Below are 14,420 nucleotides of genomic sequence, written 5' to 3' on the forward strand. Positions count from 1 at the left end.
CAGAAAGCCAACACAGAAACATTAAACTTAAACTGCACCATAGACCAAATGGAGCTAACAGATATTTATAGAACATTCCATCAACAGCTGCAGGATACACATTCTTGTCAACTGCACAGAGAACATTATCCATGGTAGATCATACATTAGACCACAAAACAAGTCTTAATACATTTAAGAAGACAGAGATCATATCAAGTGTCTTCTCTAACCACAATGGTATAAAACTAGAAATCAAAAAGAATAACTTTAAAACCTTACAAATACATGGAAATTAAACAAGACCAAAATAATAATAATAACCAATGAGTCAATGAAGAAAGTAAAAGGGAAATTTTAAAATGCCTTGAGACTAAAATAGAAATGTATTATACCAAAACCTATGGGATACAGCAAAAACAGTTCTAAGAGGGAAGTTCACAGCAATAGATGCCTAGATCAAAAATGAAGAAAGATTTCTAATAAACAACCTAATCATGAACCTCAAGGAACTAGAAACATAAGAACAAGCTAAACCCAAAAGAAGTAGAAGAGAATAATAAAGCTCAGCGCAGAAATAAACAAAGTAGGAACTAATAAAACAATTCAAAAGAGCAACGAAATTAAAAACTGGTTCTTTTAATAGATAAGATTGGCAAACCTTTAGCTAGACTAAGAAAAAAAGAGTGAAGACTCAAAGTCAGAGATGCAAATCAGACATTACAATTGATACCATAGAAATACAAAGGATCATAAGAGATTACTATGAACAACTACTTGCCAATAAATTTAAAAACATAGAAGAAATGGATAAATTCCTGGACATATACAATATACTAAGATTAAATGATGAAGAAATAGAAAATCTGTACAGGCCAACAAGTGAGAAAATGCTTTCAATAATAAAGTCTTTCACCAAAGAAAAGCCAAGGACCTAATGGCTTCACTGCTGAATTCTACCAAACATTTAAAGAATACCAATTCTCCTCAAACTACTCCAGAAAATTGAAAAGTTGTGGATATTTAAAAACTCATTTTATGAGGCCAGCATTATCCTGATTCCAAAACCAGATGTAGATTCAACAACAACAACAAAAAGAAAACTATAGGCCAATATCCCTGATGAACACAGATGTAAAAACTGTCAACAAGATATTAGCAAACTGAATTTAACAAGCACATTAAAAAGACCATGCACAATTATCAAGTGGTATTCATCCCAAAGATGAAAAAATTCATATGGAACCATAAAAAAACCCAAATAGTCAAAGCAATTCTGAGCAAAAAGAACAGAGCTGGAGGAACCATACTACCTTACTTCAAAATATAGTACAAAGCAACAGTAACCAAAACAGCATGGTACTGGCAAAAAGTCTGACACATAGGCCAATGCACCAGAATAAAGAGTCCAGAAATAAATTCACATACTTAACAGCCAACTGATTTTTGATAGATGCGCCAAGAACACACATTGGGAAAATGATAGTCTCTTCAACAAATGGTTCTGGGAAAACTGGATCTCCACATCTAGAAAAATGAGACTAGATTCCCTAACTCTCACTAAATACAAAAATCAGCTTAAATGATTTAAATACTTAAATGTAAAACCCAAAACAATGAAACCACTAAAGGAAAACATAGGAGGAACACTTTATGACTCTGGGTTAGGCAAGAATTTTTAAAATAAGCTTTTGTTGCCTCAAAAGCATAGGCAACAAAAGAACATAGACAAATGGGATTATATCAAACTAAAAAGCTTTTGTACAGCAAAAGAAACAACAGAGTAAAGAGACAACCTACAGATTGGAAGAATATGTTCGCAAAGTATAAATCTAACAAAGGGGGCTAGGCATGGTGGCTCACATCTGTTATCCTAGCACTTTGGGAGGCCGAGACGGGCAGATCACTTGAGTTCAAGAGTTCAAGAACAGCCTGGGCAACATGGTGAGACACTATCTCTACCGAAAATACAAAAAAAAAAAAGAAAAAAAATAGCTGGGCATTGTGGCATATGCCTGTGATCCCAGCTACTTGGGAGGCTGAGATGGAAGGATCACTTGAGCTCTGGGGGTGGAGGTTGTAGTCAGCTGAGATCACACCACTGCATGTCAGTCTAGGTGACAGAGTGAGACTGTCTTAAAAAAAAAAATCTAGCAAAGAGTTAATATCCAGAATATATTATATAAGGAACTTAAACAATTAAACAGCAAAAAAAAAAAAAAAAAATTCTAATTTAAAAATTGGCAAAAGACTTTAGTAAACATTTCTCAAAAGACACACAAATGGCCAACAGGTACACATGCAAAAAATGCTCAACATCACTAATCATAAAGGAAATGTAAATCAAAACCACAATGAGGTACCATCTCACTCCAGTTAGAATGGCTACTATCAAAAAAAAAAAAAAAGAAAATATGTATTTACAAGAATGTGGTGAAAAGGGAACATTTATGCACTGTTGGTGAGACTGTAAATTAGTATGGCCATTATAGAAAACAGTACGGAGGTTCCTCACAAAATTAAACATAGAACTATCATGTGATTCACCAATCCCGCTACTGGGTATGTATCCAAAGGGTATGAAATCAGTATGTCAGAGATATCTGCACTGCCATGTTTACTGGAGCATTATTTACAATTGCCAAGATACTGAATCAACCTAAGCATCCAACAATGGATGAATAGGTAAGGAAAATGTGGTATATATACACAAACTAATAGAGTACTATTCAGCCATAAAAAAGAATAAAATCCTGTTATTTGTGACAACATGGATGAACCTGGAAGACATCACGTTAAGTGAAAGAAGCCAGGCACAGAAAGGCCTATCCGTAATATGACCTCACTCATATGTGGAATCCTAAAAAAAAAAAAAAAGAGTTGACATTATAGAAGCAGAAAGTAAAACAGTAGTTACTAGTGACTGAGGGGGAGATGTAAGGGGAGGATGCGAGAGGGTGGTCAACAGGTACAAAGTTACAATCTAATAGGAGGAATAAGCTCTACTGTTCTATTGCACGGTAGGGTGATGATGGTTAACAGTAAGGACTGTATATTAAAAAATAGTTAGAAAAGCTCTTGAATGTTCTCACCACCAAGAAATGCTAAATGCATGAGGTAATGAGTATGCTAAATACCCTGATTTAATCATTACACAACATACATATGTACCAGAATATTAAAATGTGCCTCGTAAATATGTGTCAATTTAATTTTTTAAAAAATAGTTTGATTGTGGAGCATTTTGAATTTTGGGATCAGGGATGCTCAGCTTGTATTGCCATGGCCAGTTTTATGTGTCAGTAACCCACTCACTTCCCCTGCCCGTGCCTCAGATTTTTTTGAAGCAAATGCCAGATATATAATTTCATTTGTAAATATTTATTATGCATCTCTAAAAGACAAAGATTTTTAAAAACCTACAATGATTATGACAGCTAAAAAATTAAGAATTCTTTAATATCAACAAATATCCAACTAATGTTCAAATTTCTCTACTTTCTGTTAAATTATTACTAAAGTTCCTTTGGCTTGAATTAGGGTCCCAATAAAGTCCATACATTGCAACTGGTTGCTATGTCTTTTAAGCCTCTTTTGACCTATAGGTTGTCCTCATCTCCTGCAATTTATCTGTTGTAGAAGAGTTTTCTGATCTACATTTGGCTAATTGCAGACCTGTGATGAATTTAACCTGTTCCTATGCCTCCTGTATTTCCTATAAACTGGTAGTTAGACCTAGAGGCTTATTCAGACTCAGGTCCAGTTGTTTGGTTTTTTTGCAATAAGGGCATGGGGTATTGTTCTGAATTTCTGTGTTGCCTGAGTGTTGCTCTTTTTTGGGTTAGCAATCTTTGAGGATCATTGCCTAGGTTCATTAATTTATTAGGAGTTGAAAAAATGTAAAATTCTAAAATGCCTTCTTCATTTATTAGTTGGAATATGTTTAATAAATAAAACTTATTATCTGCTTAGCTACCCTGGGATATAGTTTGCAAGGCAAAAACAGGAAAAAAAATGCTTTATTTTTTACCTTTATGGTTGCCTAGCATCCATTATAGGTAACAGTGCAATATTTTTGTATAGGATCATTATGAACTCACAGATTTACAGATTTTATGTACTTGTTTCAATTAATTTTTGTTATTTTTCTCACTGACGTTCAAATTGTCTCATCTTTGACTAGTGAGCTCCTCAATCTCTTTGATAATTCCAATAGTCTTTGTTAGCGGCTTCACTGCTTTCTGTGATGGTAAGATGTTTCAGGCTCATCTTAGACATTTCCTGACCTAGATACATAACCAGCCATTATTCTAAGATGCCCTGATTCCTGTTCGTAGAAAATGGTATTTGGCAGCCATAATCTGGGCGCCAGGGTTACTCTGCTGCTACCAGGCTGGTTACTCTTTCTAACTTGTATCAATGGACAAAGCTGGAAAAAAATTTTTTAAGAAAAAATATATGAAGTTCATTCAGACTTTTCTATTTCAAATTCAGGAGAACAGGTTTTTTTTTTAAACCACATTGATTTTATTTGTCTCTCTGTTTTCCAACACTAAAGGTCTAAGTTCTCAATAACAGCAATATAATCATTCACTTTATCACATACACACATATATACAAACATTCATACCACTGTGTGTGTATATAAATACTAGAAAAAATATGCCAACATGTTAATATTGGTAGCATAAAGGATAATGAGAGGTTTTCATTTTTTTCTTTTAATCAATTCCTGCATATTCAACATTTCTGTTAATAAAAAAGTATTATTGATAAAAAGAAAAAAATTGTAATCATTTAAAATTTCCAGTAGAGGCCGAATGGAGTGGCTCACGCCTGTAATCCCAGCACTTTGGGAGGCCGAGGCGGGTGGATCACTTGAGGTCAGGGGTTTTGAGACCAGCCTGGCCAACATGGAGAAACCCCATCTCTGCTAAAAATACAAAAATTAGTCAGGTGTGGTAGCAGGTAACTGTAATCCCAGCTACTCAGGAGGCTGAGGCAGCAGAATCGCTTGAACCCGGGAGGCAGAGGTTGCAGTGAGCTGAGATCATGCCACTGTACTCCAGCCTGGGTGACAGAGTTCAGACTCTGTCTAAAAAAAAAAAAATCCAGTTGGTTCACCAATTTTCAAGCTCCCAAAATAAAATAATTCCTCTAGTGAGTACATATAATTCTCTGAAGTATATCATATTAGGCCTAGCTTAGGACCTCCAAATCTTAACACAGGATACCACTGTTCCTCACAGCAAACATACAAACACACACAGCCTCTGAAAACAAAAGGTAAAATTACTTACATCTCTCACAGATATTGTTTCTTCTACTATAATTTCCATTTCTGTCCCAGGTTGAACGTCACTCCCCATTGCAAAAAACAGGAACAACTAACATCAAGACAGACGCGTAAATGCAATTTAATCTGAACTTAAAAATCCAATAAATGTATTATTTACTTTCAAAAATGTAAAGCCAAGGGCCCATGAAACTTTAACAAAAAATCCCAATTTATATGAAAATATGACTATGATTAGTAACTTAATGTTACAATTTAAGCAACCCTCCCCAGAAGTATAAACTTGCTTCACCATCAATGTTTTTTACTCCTAATAAATGTCTCTCACATACACTACTTATTTTTCTTTTTTTTTTTTGAGATGGAGTTTTGCTCTTGTGGCTCAGGCTGGAGTGCAGTGGAGTGATCTTGGCTCACTGCAACCTCTGCCTCCCAAGTTCAAGTGATTCTCCTGCCTCAGCCACCCATGTAGCTGGGATTCCAGGTGCGTGCCACTAGGCCTGGCTAATTTTTTGTATTTTTAGTAGAGGCAGGGTTTCACCATGTTGGCCAGGCTGGTCTTGAACTCCTGACTTCAGGTGATCTACCCGCCTCAGCCTCCTAAAGGGTTGGGGTTACAGATGTGAGCCACCATGCCCAGCCAACATACACTATGTCTTCTACTATGATCTCCATCTCTGTCTCGATCACTCCCAAAAGGAATTTGTAATTACTATACACAATTAGTATTAATAAGCTTTTTCTGAGTCACTTGGTTATGATTTTATTTTCTGCCAAGCGATTCAAATATTACAATTCTCAAGACTCCAAAGGAAAAATACAAATCTGATCTCTTATTCCGTTCCTTATAGCCCTGCTTTTCCTTTCTAACTCAGCCTCACTTGTCATGTTTTCCCTCCTATCAGCTTGTCATGCACTACTATTTGCTAGAGTTCAGGGGAAAGCAAATTAAGGGGGAAGTGGTTGGGAAAGTAATGAAGTGAATTTGGGAACCACAGACAACCTGACTTGAGTCCAGATTACCCTGCTACAGGATATTTACAATAAGAATATCCTTATGATTTCTCCACTGTAATAAGCTGATTAGCTTCTTACAAATGGCTTCTGGCAAAGGTCAAACCTGATGGTGTTTTATACTGAAAACGGACACTGATAAAGACAAGGGGAAAGGGAGGCTGCTCTCAGACTATTATATTAGTGCAGAGAGTAATTAAGTCCAAAATTAATAAACTGTGTTTCATTAACCCTAAAATGCTACTGACTGTTATACTTACTATTTTCTGTACCAGTGCTAGCTATAACTGCAGAACGCCCCTGACTGTAAGATGCAACCTAATCTCACAGATGTTAAAACGTGGGAAAAAGAAGGTGTATCTTAGAACTTAGGAAATATAATGGTTGAAAGTGGTGGCCACTCAACATTAAAGATTCCTTTTAACCACAAAATCTTCATAGAAAAAGAAACATAAATATGCTTTGGGGTAATATTTTATATTTAAACATCTAGAACTATAAGGATGTAATCCTAAAATAAAATGTATCATTTAAGAAAAAAAACTTTTAGAGAAAAACACTATTACTGGAGTAGTTAAGGTACTAGTTATAATTCTGGTTATGGAAGGGTTGATTTTGTTTTGAAACAAGTGACCTTATTTTACCTGACAGGAACTTGGTGCTTTTCCAAGACACAGTCCCAATGAACTTCCCATCTTCAATTCTGCTTCCTTCAAAGTATGGCTGTCCGGCACTTAAAAAAATTTTGATAACATGATGAAGGTTATTAATTCCTAGCTCTCTAAGAAAAATAAAATATTCAAATCAGTATTTCTCTGAAAATCAAGAATATCAAGAAAGAAGAAAAACGAGTTGCACTTCAGGCAAAAGGATTACATGCACTATGATTAGGTTTGATTTTCAATTTCCATACTCTAGGATATTTTGTTCCTGTTTTCTACATAACAATGCTAAAAGGAAGCTATGAATGTCTAGTTTCCTACTTAATAAAAATGACTTGCTCAAAGAGCTGTTGTTTATATGGATTAAAAGCCAGATAATCCAAATCAATCCATAAATGAAGAACCAGCTTCTTCGAAGTTTAAAGTTGAGATTGTTATTACCATCAATAATTAGGCTCATCCATGACTAAATTAAATCTAAGGTAAGAGCTGATAGAGATGAGAACTGAAGATTTTATTTCATAATTGGCATCACAATAAAATTAGCAAAGCAAATGGAAAAACTTTGAAAATAAAGTTGGAAAAAATATAACTAGATCAAACCCACGACTAAAATGAGAATCAGATAGAACAGTGTTTCATTTAGAAAACAGAAGTGTTTGTTTCTAGTTAAGATTTTCTGTAATACAAGGGTAAGATACCTGGATGGAAATACGTCCTATAAATCAGTTTCCAACAGGTAATTTTTAAATATTAGGTATTGGAGGCCACTACTTAAAGTATCAAGAAAGAAAGGTGAGTATAAGCCACCTTTTGAAAGTTATCAAAAAGATTTACCTGGACAAAGAAGCTTCCCATTTCTATCAATAGGTCTCAAACAGCTGTTGTCAGCTATAAATAAAAGGAATATTATTTTTCTTAGTATATTATTTTTCTTAGAGAGCTAGGAATAACCTTCATAATATTATCAAAATAAAAGGAAGTTGGTTACAGCATCAAATACAGAAAACAAAAGAGAGATGCTCTATTGTGTTAATTAGCAGAAAACTACAGAAAGCTAAAAACAAAAACAAACCAAAAACCCCCCAACAACCAAAGAAAAACCCCCAAAATAAGTACAGTCAGCCTTTGTTTTACTGTTTTACTGTTAGCAAGATTAACAGTACCAGGTGAAACTGTGCAAAACAATCTTAATAATCAATGGAAAAATTACAATCGTTCCATGACACTTAAAAATTTTTGTTGTAACATTTAAAACCCTCTTCGTTATTAATATTATACATGTATTAGGAAAGGAAAAACAGTAAAACCAATATTTATACTATAATTTAAAATACTAGAATCTTTGAGAATTAAAATGTTTACTTTGTAAATTACATATGAAGAGTAGTTTAAACAGGGCTTGGTTTCTTCTCATTGTATAGCTTATAATATGGAGTGACATCTTTCCTGTCCTGTAGCAAACTGTCATACTCCTTTCTAAGTTTGGATCAGCTTCCAATATCCAGAGTTGCTTGAGTGACAGCAGGGTCAACATTCCCACAGGTTGCCGCTGCTTCTATAACTCCATATACTTTTGTTTCTTTGTGTACTTTCTTCTCTGTTGGCCAATTCCCTCTTTTGATTATGTATTCTTGTAAAATGTCATGGTGGGTTTAGCACTGGGATAAAGGGAGGCAACGCAACCACATGCTTTGCTGTCTGTGTAGGGAAGTGAAGTGTACACACAGCGACAAACCACTAGCAGACTTGAAAGAAGTGACCGGTTACTGCTTGTGGTGCACATGTGTTATTTATATGATGAATTGTGCCCTGAAGAGCTGGCAGTCAAGTGTGTACTTTATTCAGTTACAGTTAATATACCATATACCATGGTTGCTGAAATTTTAACCATCTTGCTGGGGGACTGATGTTATATAACTAAACGATAGTAATGAAATTTCTGCATATCAGAACAGTACAAGCGGACTGCCTATATTTAAAATATGTTGGGTGATTTTATGCTTATTAAATGGGCCAGCATGCACTATGTTTAAGGACACAGATTCTTGCTTTAGAAGATCCCCTGGTGCTTGGAAGGGGAAAACCAAGTTTTCAGTTCAAACAAAATTCTTAAAAAGTAGGACGTAAATTGGAGGGATGGGGGAAGGTTGAGTGTTCTGAAGAGACAACAATAGTATGAGCCTTAGAAGTTTTAACTTTATTAGACCACAGCAGAATCTCTTTCTGAGATTCCTGAGTTCAATATCTTGTATTACAGTAATATGAGGCTAGCATACAATTCTCACATAAACCTCCTGTCAACGGAAACAATTTACTCAGAGTTCCCCAACTTAAAAAGTGCTTTTAAAATACTGTCTCTTTAAAATCTGTTGGTTTTCACCGAACAGGTACTTACTGTGTATTGTCTATGTGCCAGGCACTGTACTAGAAACTGGAAATACAATGGTAAGCAAAGCAGTGTAAACTCAGCCCTCACACAACCTTGTCTAATGGGGGAGGTGGATGTTAATAACAGAAATAAAAGGGCAGCTACAGTAATAAATGCTATGAAGGTAAAGTACAGGGTGTTAGGAGAGTACATTAGCAAAATCAACTGGGATTGTGTGGTCAGGGATGGAAGGAGAAGGAACATTTCAGATGAGACCAAATAAACAGCTGAAGTTAAAAGCAAAGGGAACAGAGTTGAAAGAGAGACTGAGCACTAAGAAGTCTTGGGGGTCAAAGAGAGCTTGTGCACTGAGAAACGCAGAAAAGTCAGCATGGTAAGTGAGTTGTGAGTATGTATAAAAGCAGATCACAACAAAGTTACAGTTAAGCAGGGGTCAAATTGTGCAGGTTCTTGTGTAGGCTAGGTTAAGGAATTAACTTAAGTGCAATGGAAAGCACTAAAGGGCTTTGTGCGGAGGAGTGACAGGATCTAATTCACATGTATTGACCATGATCAAATGGTTTGGAGCGGGGCAAGAGTGGAAGAAGGGAGACAAGTTAGAGGGGATGGCAGTGAACTATGCATTTTAATAAACCAATGACTTTTAATAATGGACTTTACTGAGTTATAATTTTCTTATAATAAAATACATGTTTTAAGCGTACAGTTAATAGTTTGAAAAGTACATAAACATCTGGTAACCATCAGCAAACTGAGGTATAATTTGCATCATCCCCCTTAAAACTCCCTGTGCCAATTTGCAGCCAATCCCCTTCCTCTCTCCCAATCCTGATCTGCCTTCTGTAATTACAGCTCAGATTTTATTTGTCTAAAGTGTCTTATGTATGGAATCACACAATACGTACTCTTTTGCATCTACTTTCTTTCTCTTGGCATAATGACTTTGAGATTCATCCATGCGTTGCATGTGGTGGAACTAGCAGTGCCTTGCTCTTCAGTGATGAACAGTATCCCATTGCTTAAATACACCATCATTTGTCCATCCCTTTACCTGCTCATGGGCATTAGGATTGCTTCCAGTTTGGGGCTAGGAACATTTATGTCTTTATGAGGATATACGTTTTAACTCTTATTCAGTAAATACCTAGATGTAGAATTGGTAAGCGGATGTTTAAATTTATAAGAAATAAGCTAACTTTTCCAAAGTGGCCATACCCATTTTATCCTCCCACCAGCAACGTATGGGAGTTCCAGTTGCTCTACATCCTTGCTAACACGTGGTTGACTTAACATTTTAAGTTTTATTTATTCTGCAGGGTGCACAGTAGGGTGTCATTATGGTTTTAATTTGATGGCTAATGATTCCGAGCATTTTTTCCCTGTATTTACTGGTCATTCATAGATAGGTCTTCCTTTGTAAAGTGTCTGTTCAAGCTTCTAAACCTGGGTTAGGTTACAAGTTTTTTTTTTTTTTTAATATTCTGAATGTAAGCTGATCATCAAATATGTGTTTCACAAATATTTCCTCCCAGTTTATGGCTCGCCTTTTCAAATGCCTTTTGAAGAGTACAAGTTTTAAATTTTAATGTAAATTAATTAGGCTTTTCTTCCATGGTTTGTGCTTTTTGAGTCCTATCTTTAAGAATACAAAAACCTTTCCTTATGATAAAGTAACAAAGATTTCCTCATATGTTTTCTCCCAGAAATTTTATAGTTTTAGGTTTTAACTTTCAGTTGTATGATCCATTTAATTTTTGTATCAGGCGAAGTAAAGCTTGAGGTTCATTTCTGCATATACAAATATCCAAATGGCCCAGCACTATTTGTTGAAAAAATACTATCTCTCTGCTTGAAAAAATACTATCTCTTTACATGAAAATACCTTGGTACCTTTGTCAAAAGTCAACTGACTATGCACCTATTTCTAGATTCTCTATTTAAGTTCCACTGTAAATATTTTAGGCTTCACAGGTCACATGTGATCTCTGTTGCACATTCTTCTTCTTTAAAAAGCCCTTTACTAGTGTGAAAACTATTCTTTGCCCACTGGCTGAACAAAAACAGGTTGTAGGCCATAGTTTGCTGACCTCCTCTCTACATGTCTACCTGTATGCCAATATACACTGTCTAGAGTGAGCCTTGAAATCAGATACTGTAATTCTTTCAACTTTGTTCTCTTGTTTTCAAACGTGTTACAGCTATTTTAAGTTCTTTGCATTTCCATAAAAATTGTAGAGTCAGCTTGTCAATTTCTTTAAAAAATGTTAAGATTCTGAGTAAGAATATATTAAATCTACAAATCAATTTGGGAAGAATTATCCTCTTAAGAATATTATATCATCTGGCCAGGTGCGGTGGCTCACACCTGTAAACCCAGCACTTTGGAAGGCCGAGGCAGGCGGATTATGAGATCAGGAGATAGAGACCATCCTGGCTAACACGGTGAAACCCTGTCTCCACTAACAATACAAAAAATTAGCCGGGTGTGGTGGCAGGCACCTGTAGTCCCAGGTACTCGGGAGGCTGAGAGAGGAGAATGGCGGGAACCTGGGAGGCGGAGGTTGCAGTGAGCTGAGATCGCACCACTGTACTCTAGCCTAGGCAACAGAGTGAGACTCCATCTCAAAAATAAATAAATAAATAATAAATAAGTTAGCTAGGCATGGTGGCAGGTGCCCATAACCCAGATATTCACGGGGCTGAGGCAGGAGAATCGTTTGAACCCAGGAGACAGAGATTGCAGTGAGCCAAGATTGCCCCCTTGTACTCCAGCCTTGGGGACAGAGCAAGACTCTGTCTCAAATTAAAAAAAAAAAAAAAAAAAAAAAAAGAATATCGTGTTGTCTGATTCGTGAATGTGGTATATTGTTTTATTTATTCAGGTCTTCTTAAATATCTCACAGCAATATTTCCTAGTTTTCAGTGTACAGGTCTTGTACATATTTTGTTCATTTATGTCTAAGTATTCCATAATATTTTATGCTATTATAAATGTTTTCTTAATTTTGATGTCAATTTTGTTGTTGTTGTTGCTGGTAGGTAAAAGGGCAATGAATTTCTTTATATGACTTTGAGTTCTTACTAAATTTACATGCATTAAGATACTAATTCACATTCAGTAGAATGGCCATGTTGGTGTGGATATGGTGATTAGGGAACACTTCTATACTCCTGGTGGGAATGTAAACTAGTACAGCCACTATGGAACACAGTGTGGAGATTCCTTAAGAACTAAAAGTAGAGTTACCATTTGATCCAGCAATCCCACTAGTTGGTATCTACCCAGAAGAAAAGAAGTCATTATACGAAAAAGATACTTGCACATGCATGTTTATAGCAGCACAGTTTGCAACTGCAAAATCGTGGAACCAACCCAAATGCCCATCAATCAATGAGTGGATAAAGAAACTGTGTGTGTGGTATATACACACATATACCTATATATATAGGTATATGTGTGTATATATAGGTGTATATATATGATGGAATACTCCTCAGTCATAAAAAGGAATAAATTAATGGCATTTGCCGCAACCTGGATGAGATTGGAGACTATTATTATACGTGAAGTAACTCAGGAATGGAAAACCAAACACCGTACGTTCTCACTGATATGTGGGAGCTAAGCTATGAAGACACAAAGGCATAAGAATGATACAGTGGACTTTAGGGACTTGCAGGGGAAGGGTAGGAGGAGGACGAGGGATAAAAGACTATGAATAGGGTGTAGTGTATACTGCTCGGGTGATTGGTGCACCAAAATCTCACAAAGCACCACTAAAGAATGTATTCATGTAACCAAATACCACCTGTATCCAATAACCTATGGAAAAAATAATAATAAAAGCTGTGCTCAAAACATGTTTAAAAAAAAAAAAAAAGTCAAAACCAAACCAGTAACAGCTGATTCTTAAAAAAAAAAAAGATGGCTGGGCTCGGTGTCTCATGCCTGTAATCCCAGCACTTTGGGAGGTCAAGGCGAGCGGATTACCTGAGGTCAGGAATTTGAGACCAGCCTGGCCAACATGGTGAAACCCTGTCTCTACTAAAAATACAAAAATTAGCCGGGCGTGGTAGCACACACCTGTAATCCCAGCTACTTGGGAGGCTGAGACAGGAGAATTGCTTGAGCCTGGGAGACGGAGGTTACAGTGAGCTGAGATTGTGCCATTGCACTCCAGCCTGGCTGACAGAGTGAGACTCTGTCTCCAAAAAAAAAAAAAAAAAAAAAGATAATCACAATTAATCACAGATTGACAAGAACATGTAGAAACTGCAACCCTGACACATTGCTAGTGGGAATATAAATGGTTCAGTCACTTTGGAAAATAGTATGGTGGTTTCTTATAAAGTTAAACACAAATTTGCATATGACCCAGCAATTCCAGTCCTGTATATCTACCCAAGAGAAATGAAAACATATCTCCACATCAAGACTTATGTGTAAAAGTTTATAGTGGCATTATTCATAAAAGTACAAAAGTAGAAATAATCCAAATGTCTATCAACTCATGTTTGTCCAGGATAAACAAAATGTGATACTATCCATTTAATGGAATACTAGACTAGTCCACAATACAAAGGAACAAGCTATTGATACATGCGAAATCATGGATGAACCTCAAAAATGATATGCTACGTGAAAGAAGCCAGACACAAAAGACTGTATGTTTTATGATCCCAATTATATTAAATATTAAGAAAATAAAGTCTATAGAGACAGAAAGTAGATTAGTGGTTGCCAGGGGCTTAGACTACAAATGGGTACAGGGATCTTTTTGGAGTAATGGAAGTATTCTGAAACTGGATTGTGGTGATGGTTACAGAACTCTACACATTTACTGATGATTACTGAATTATACACTTAAACTGAGTGAATTTTATGGTATGTAGATTATATCTTCATAAAGTTGTCACAGAAAGCCTAATGGTAAGTGAACAGTGAGTTTGCAGAATGTACATTCAGAATAGTTCAACATGAATACATGGTCTAGATACATATCCACATCAGATATACTATTGTATTTGGGGAAGGAGAGAAAGAATAGGTCTGAGGAGGAGAACATAGGGGACTTTA

The 14,420-nt window shown here is 36.0% G+C and overlaps 1 protein-coding gene across 8 annotated transcripts in view; it reads right to left on the bottom strand.

The window, feature by feature from the left end:
* The window catches only part of LOC105473892 (ubiquitin specific peptidase 40), a 93,877-nt gene that overhangs the window by 34,283 nt on the left and 45,174 nt on the right, over window positions 1-14,420 (bottom strand). For all 8 annotated transcript variants that reach the window (XR_011610147.1, XR_982562.2, XR_982563.2 and 5 more), the window contains 3 exons: window positions 7,789-7,842; window positions 6,934-7,022; window positions 5,280-5,366 (listed from right to left, as the gene is read on the bottom strand). Coding sequence is in view for 5 of the 8 variants with exons in the window: in XM_011728062.2 (XP_011726364.2) it covers window positions 5,280-5,366; window positions 6,934-7,022; window positions 7,789-7,842 (230 nt within the window). In the remaining 3 variants the exon portion in view is untranslated. The remainder of the gene's footprint in view (window positions 1-5,279; window positions 5,367-6,933; window positions 7,023-7,788; window positions 7,843-14,420) is intronic.

This window comes from Macaca nemestrina, chromosome 11 (genome assembly GCF_043159975.1).
Source record: "Macaca nemestrina isolate mMacNem1 chromosome 11, mMacNem.hap1, whole genome shotgun sequence".
Classification (NCBI taxonomy): Eukaryota; Metazoa; Chordata; class Mammalia; order Primates; family Cercopithecidae; genus Macaca; species Macaca nemestrina.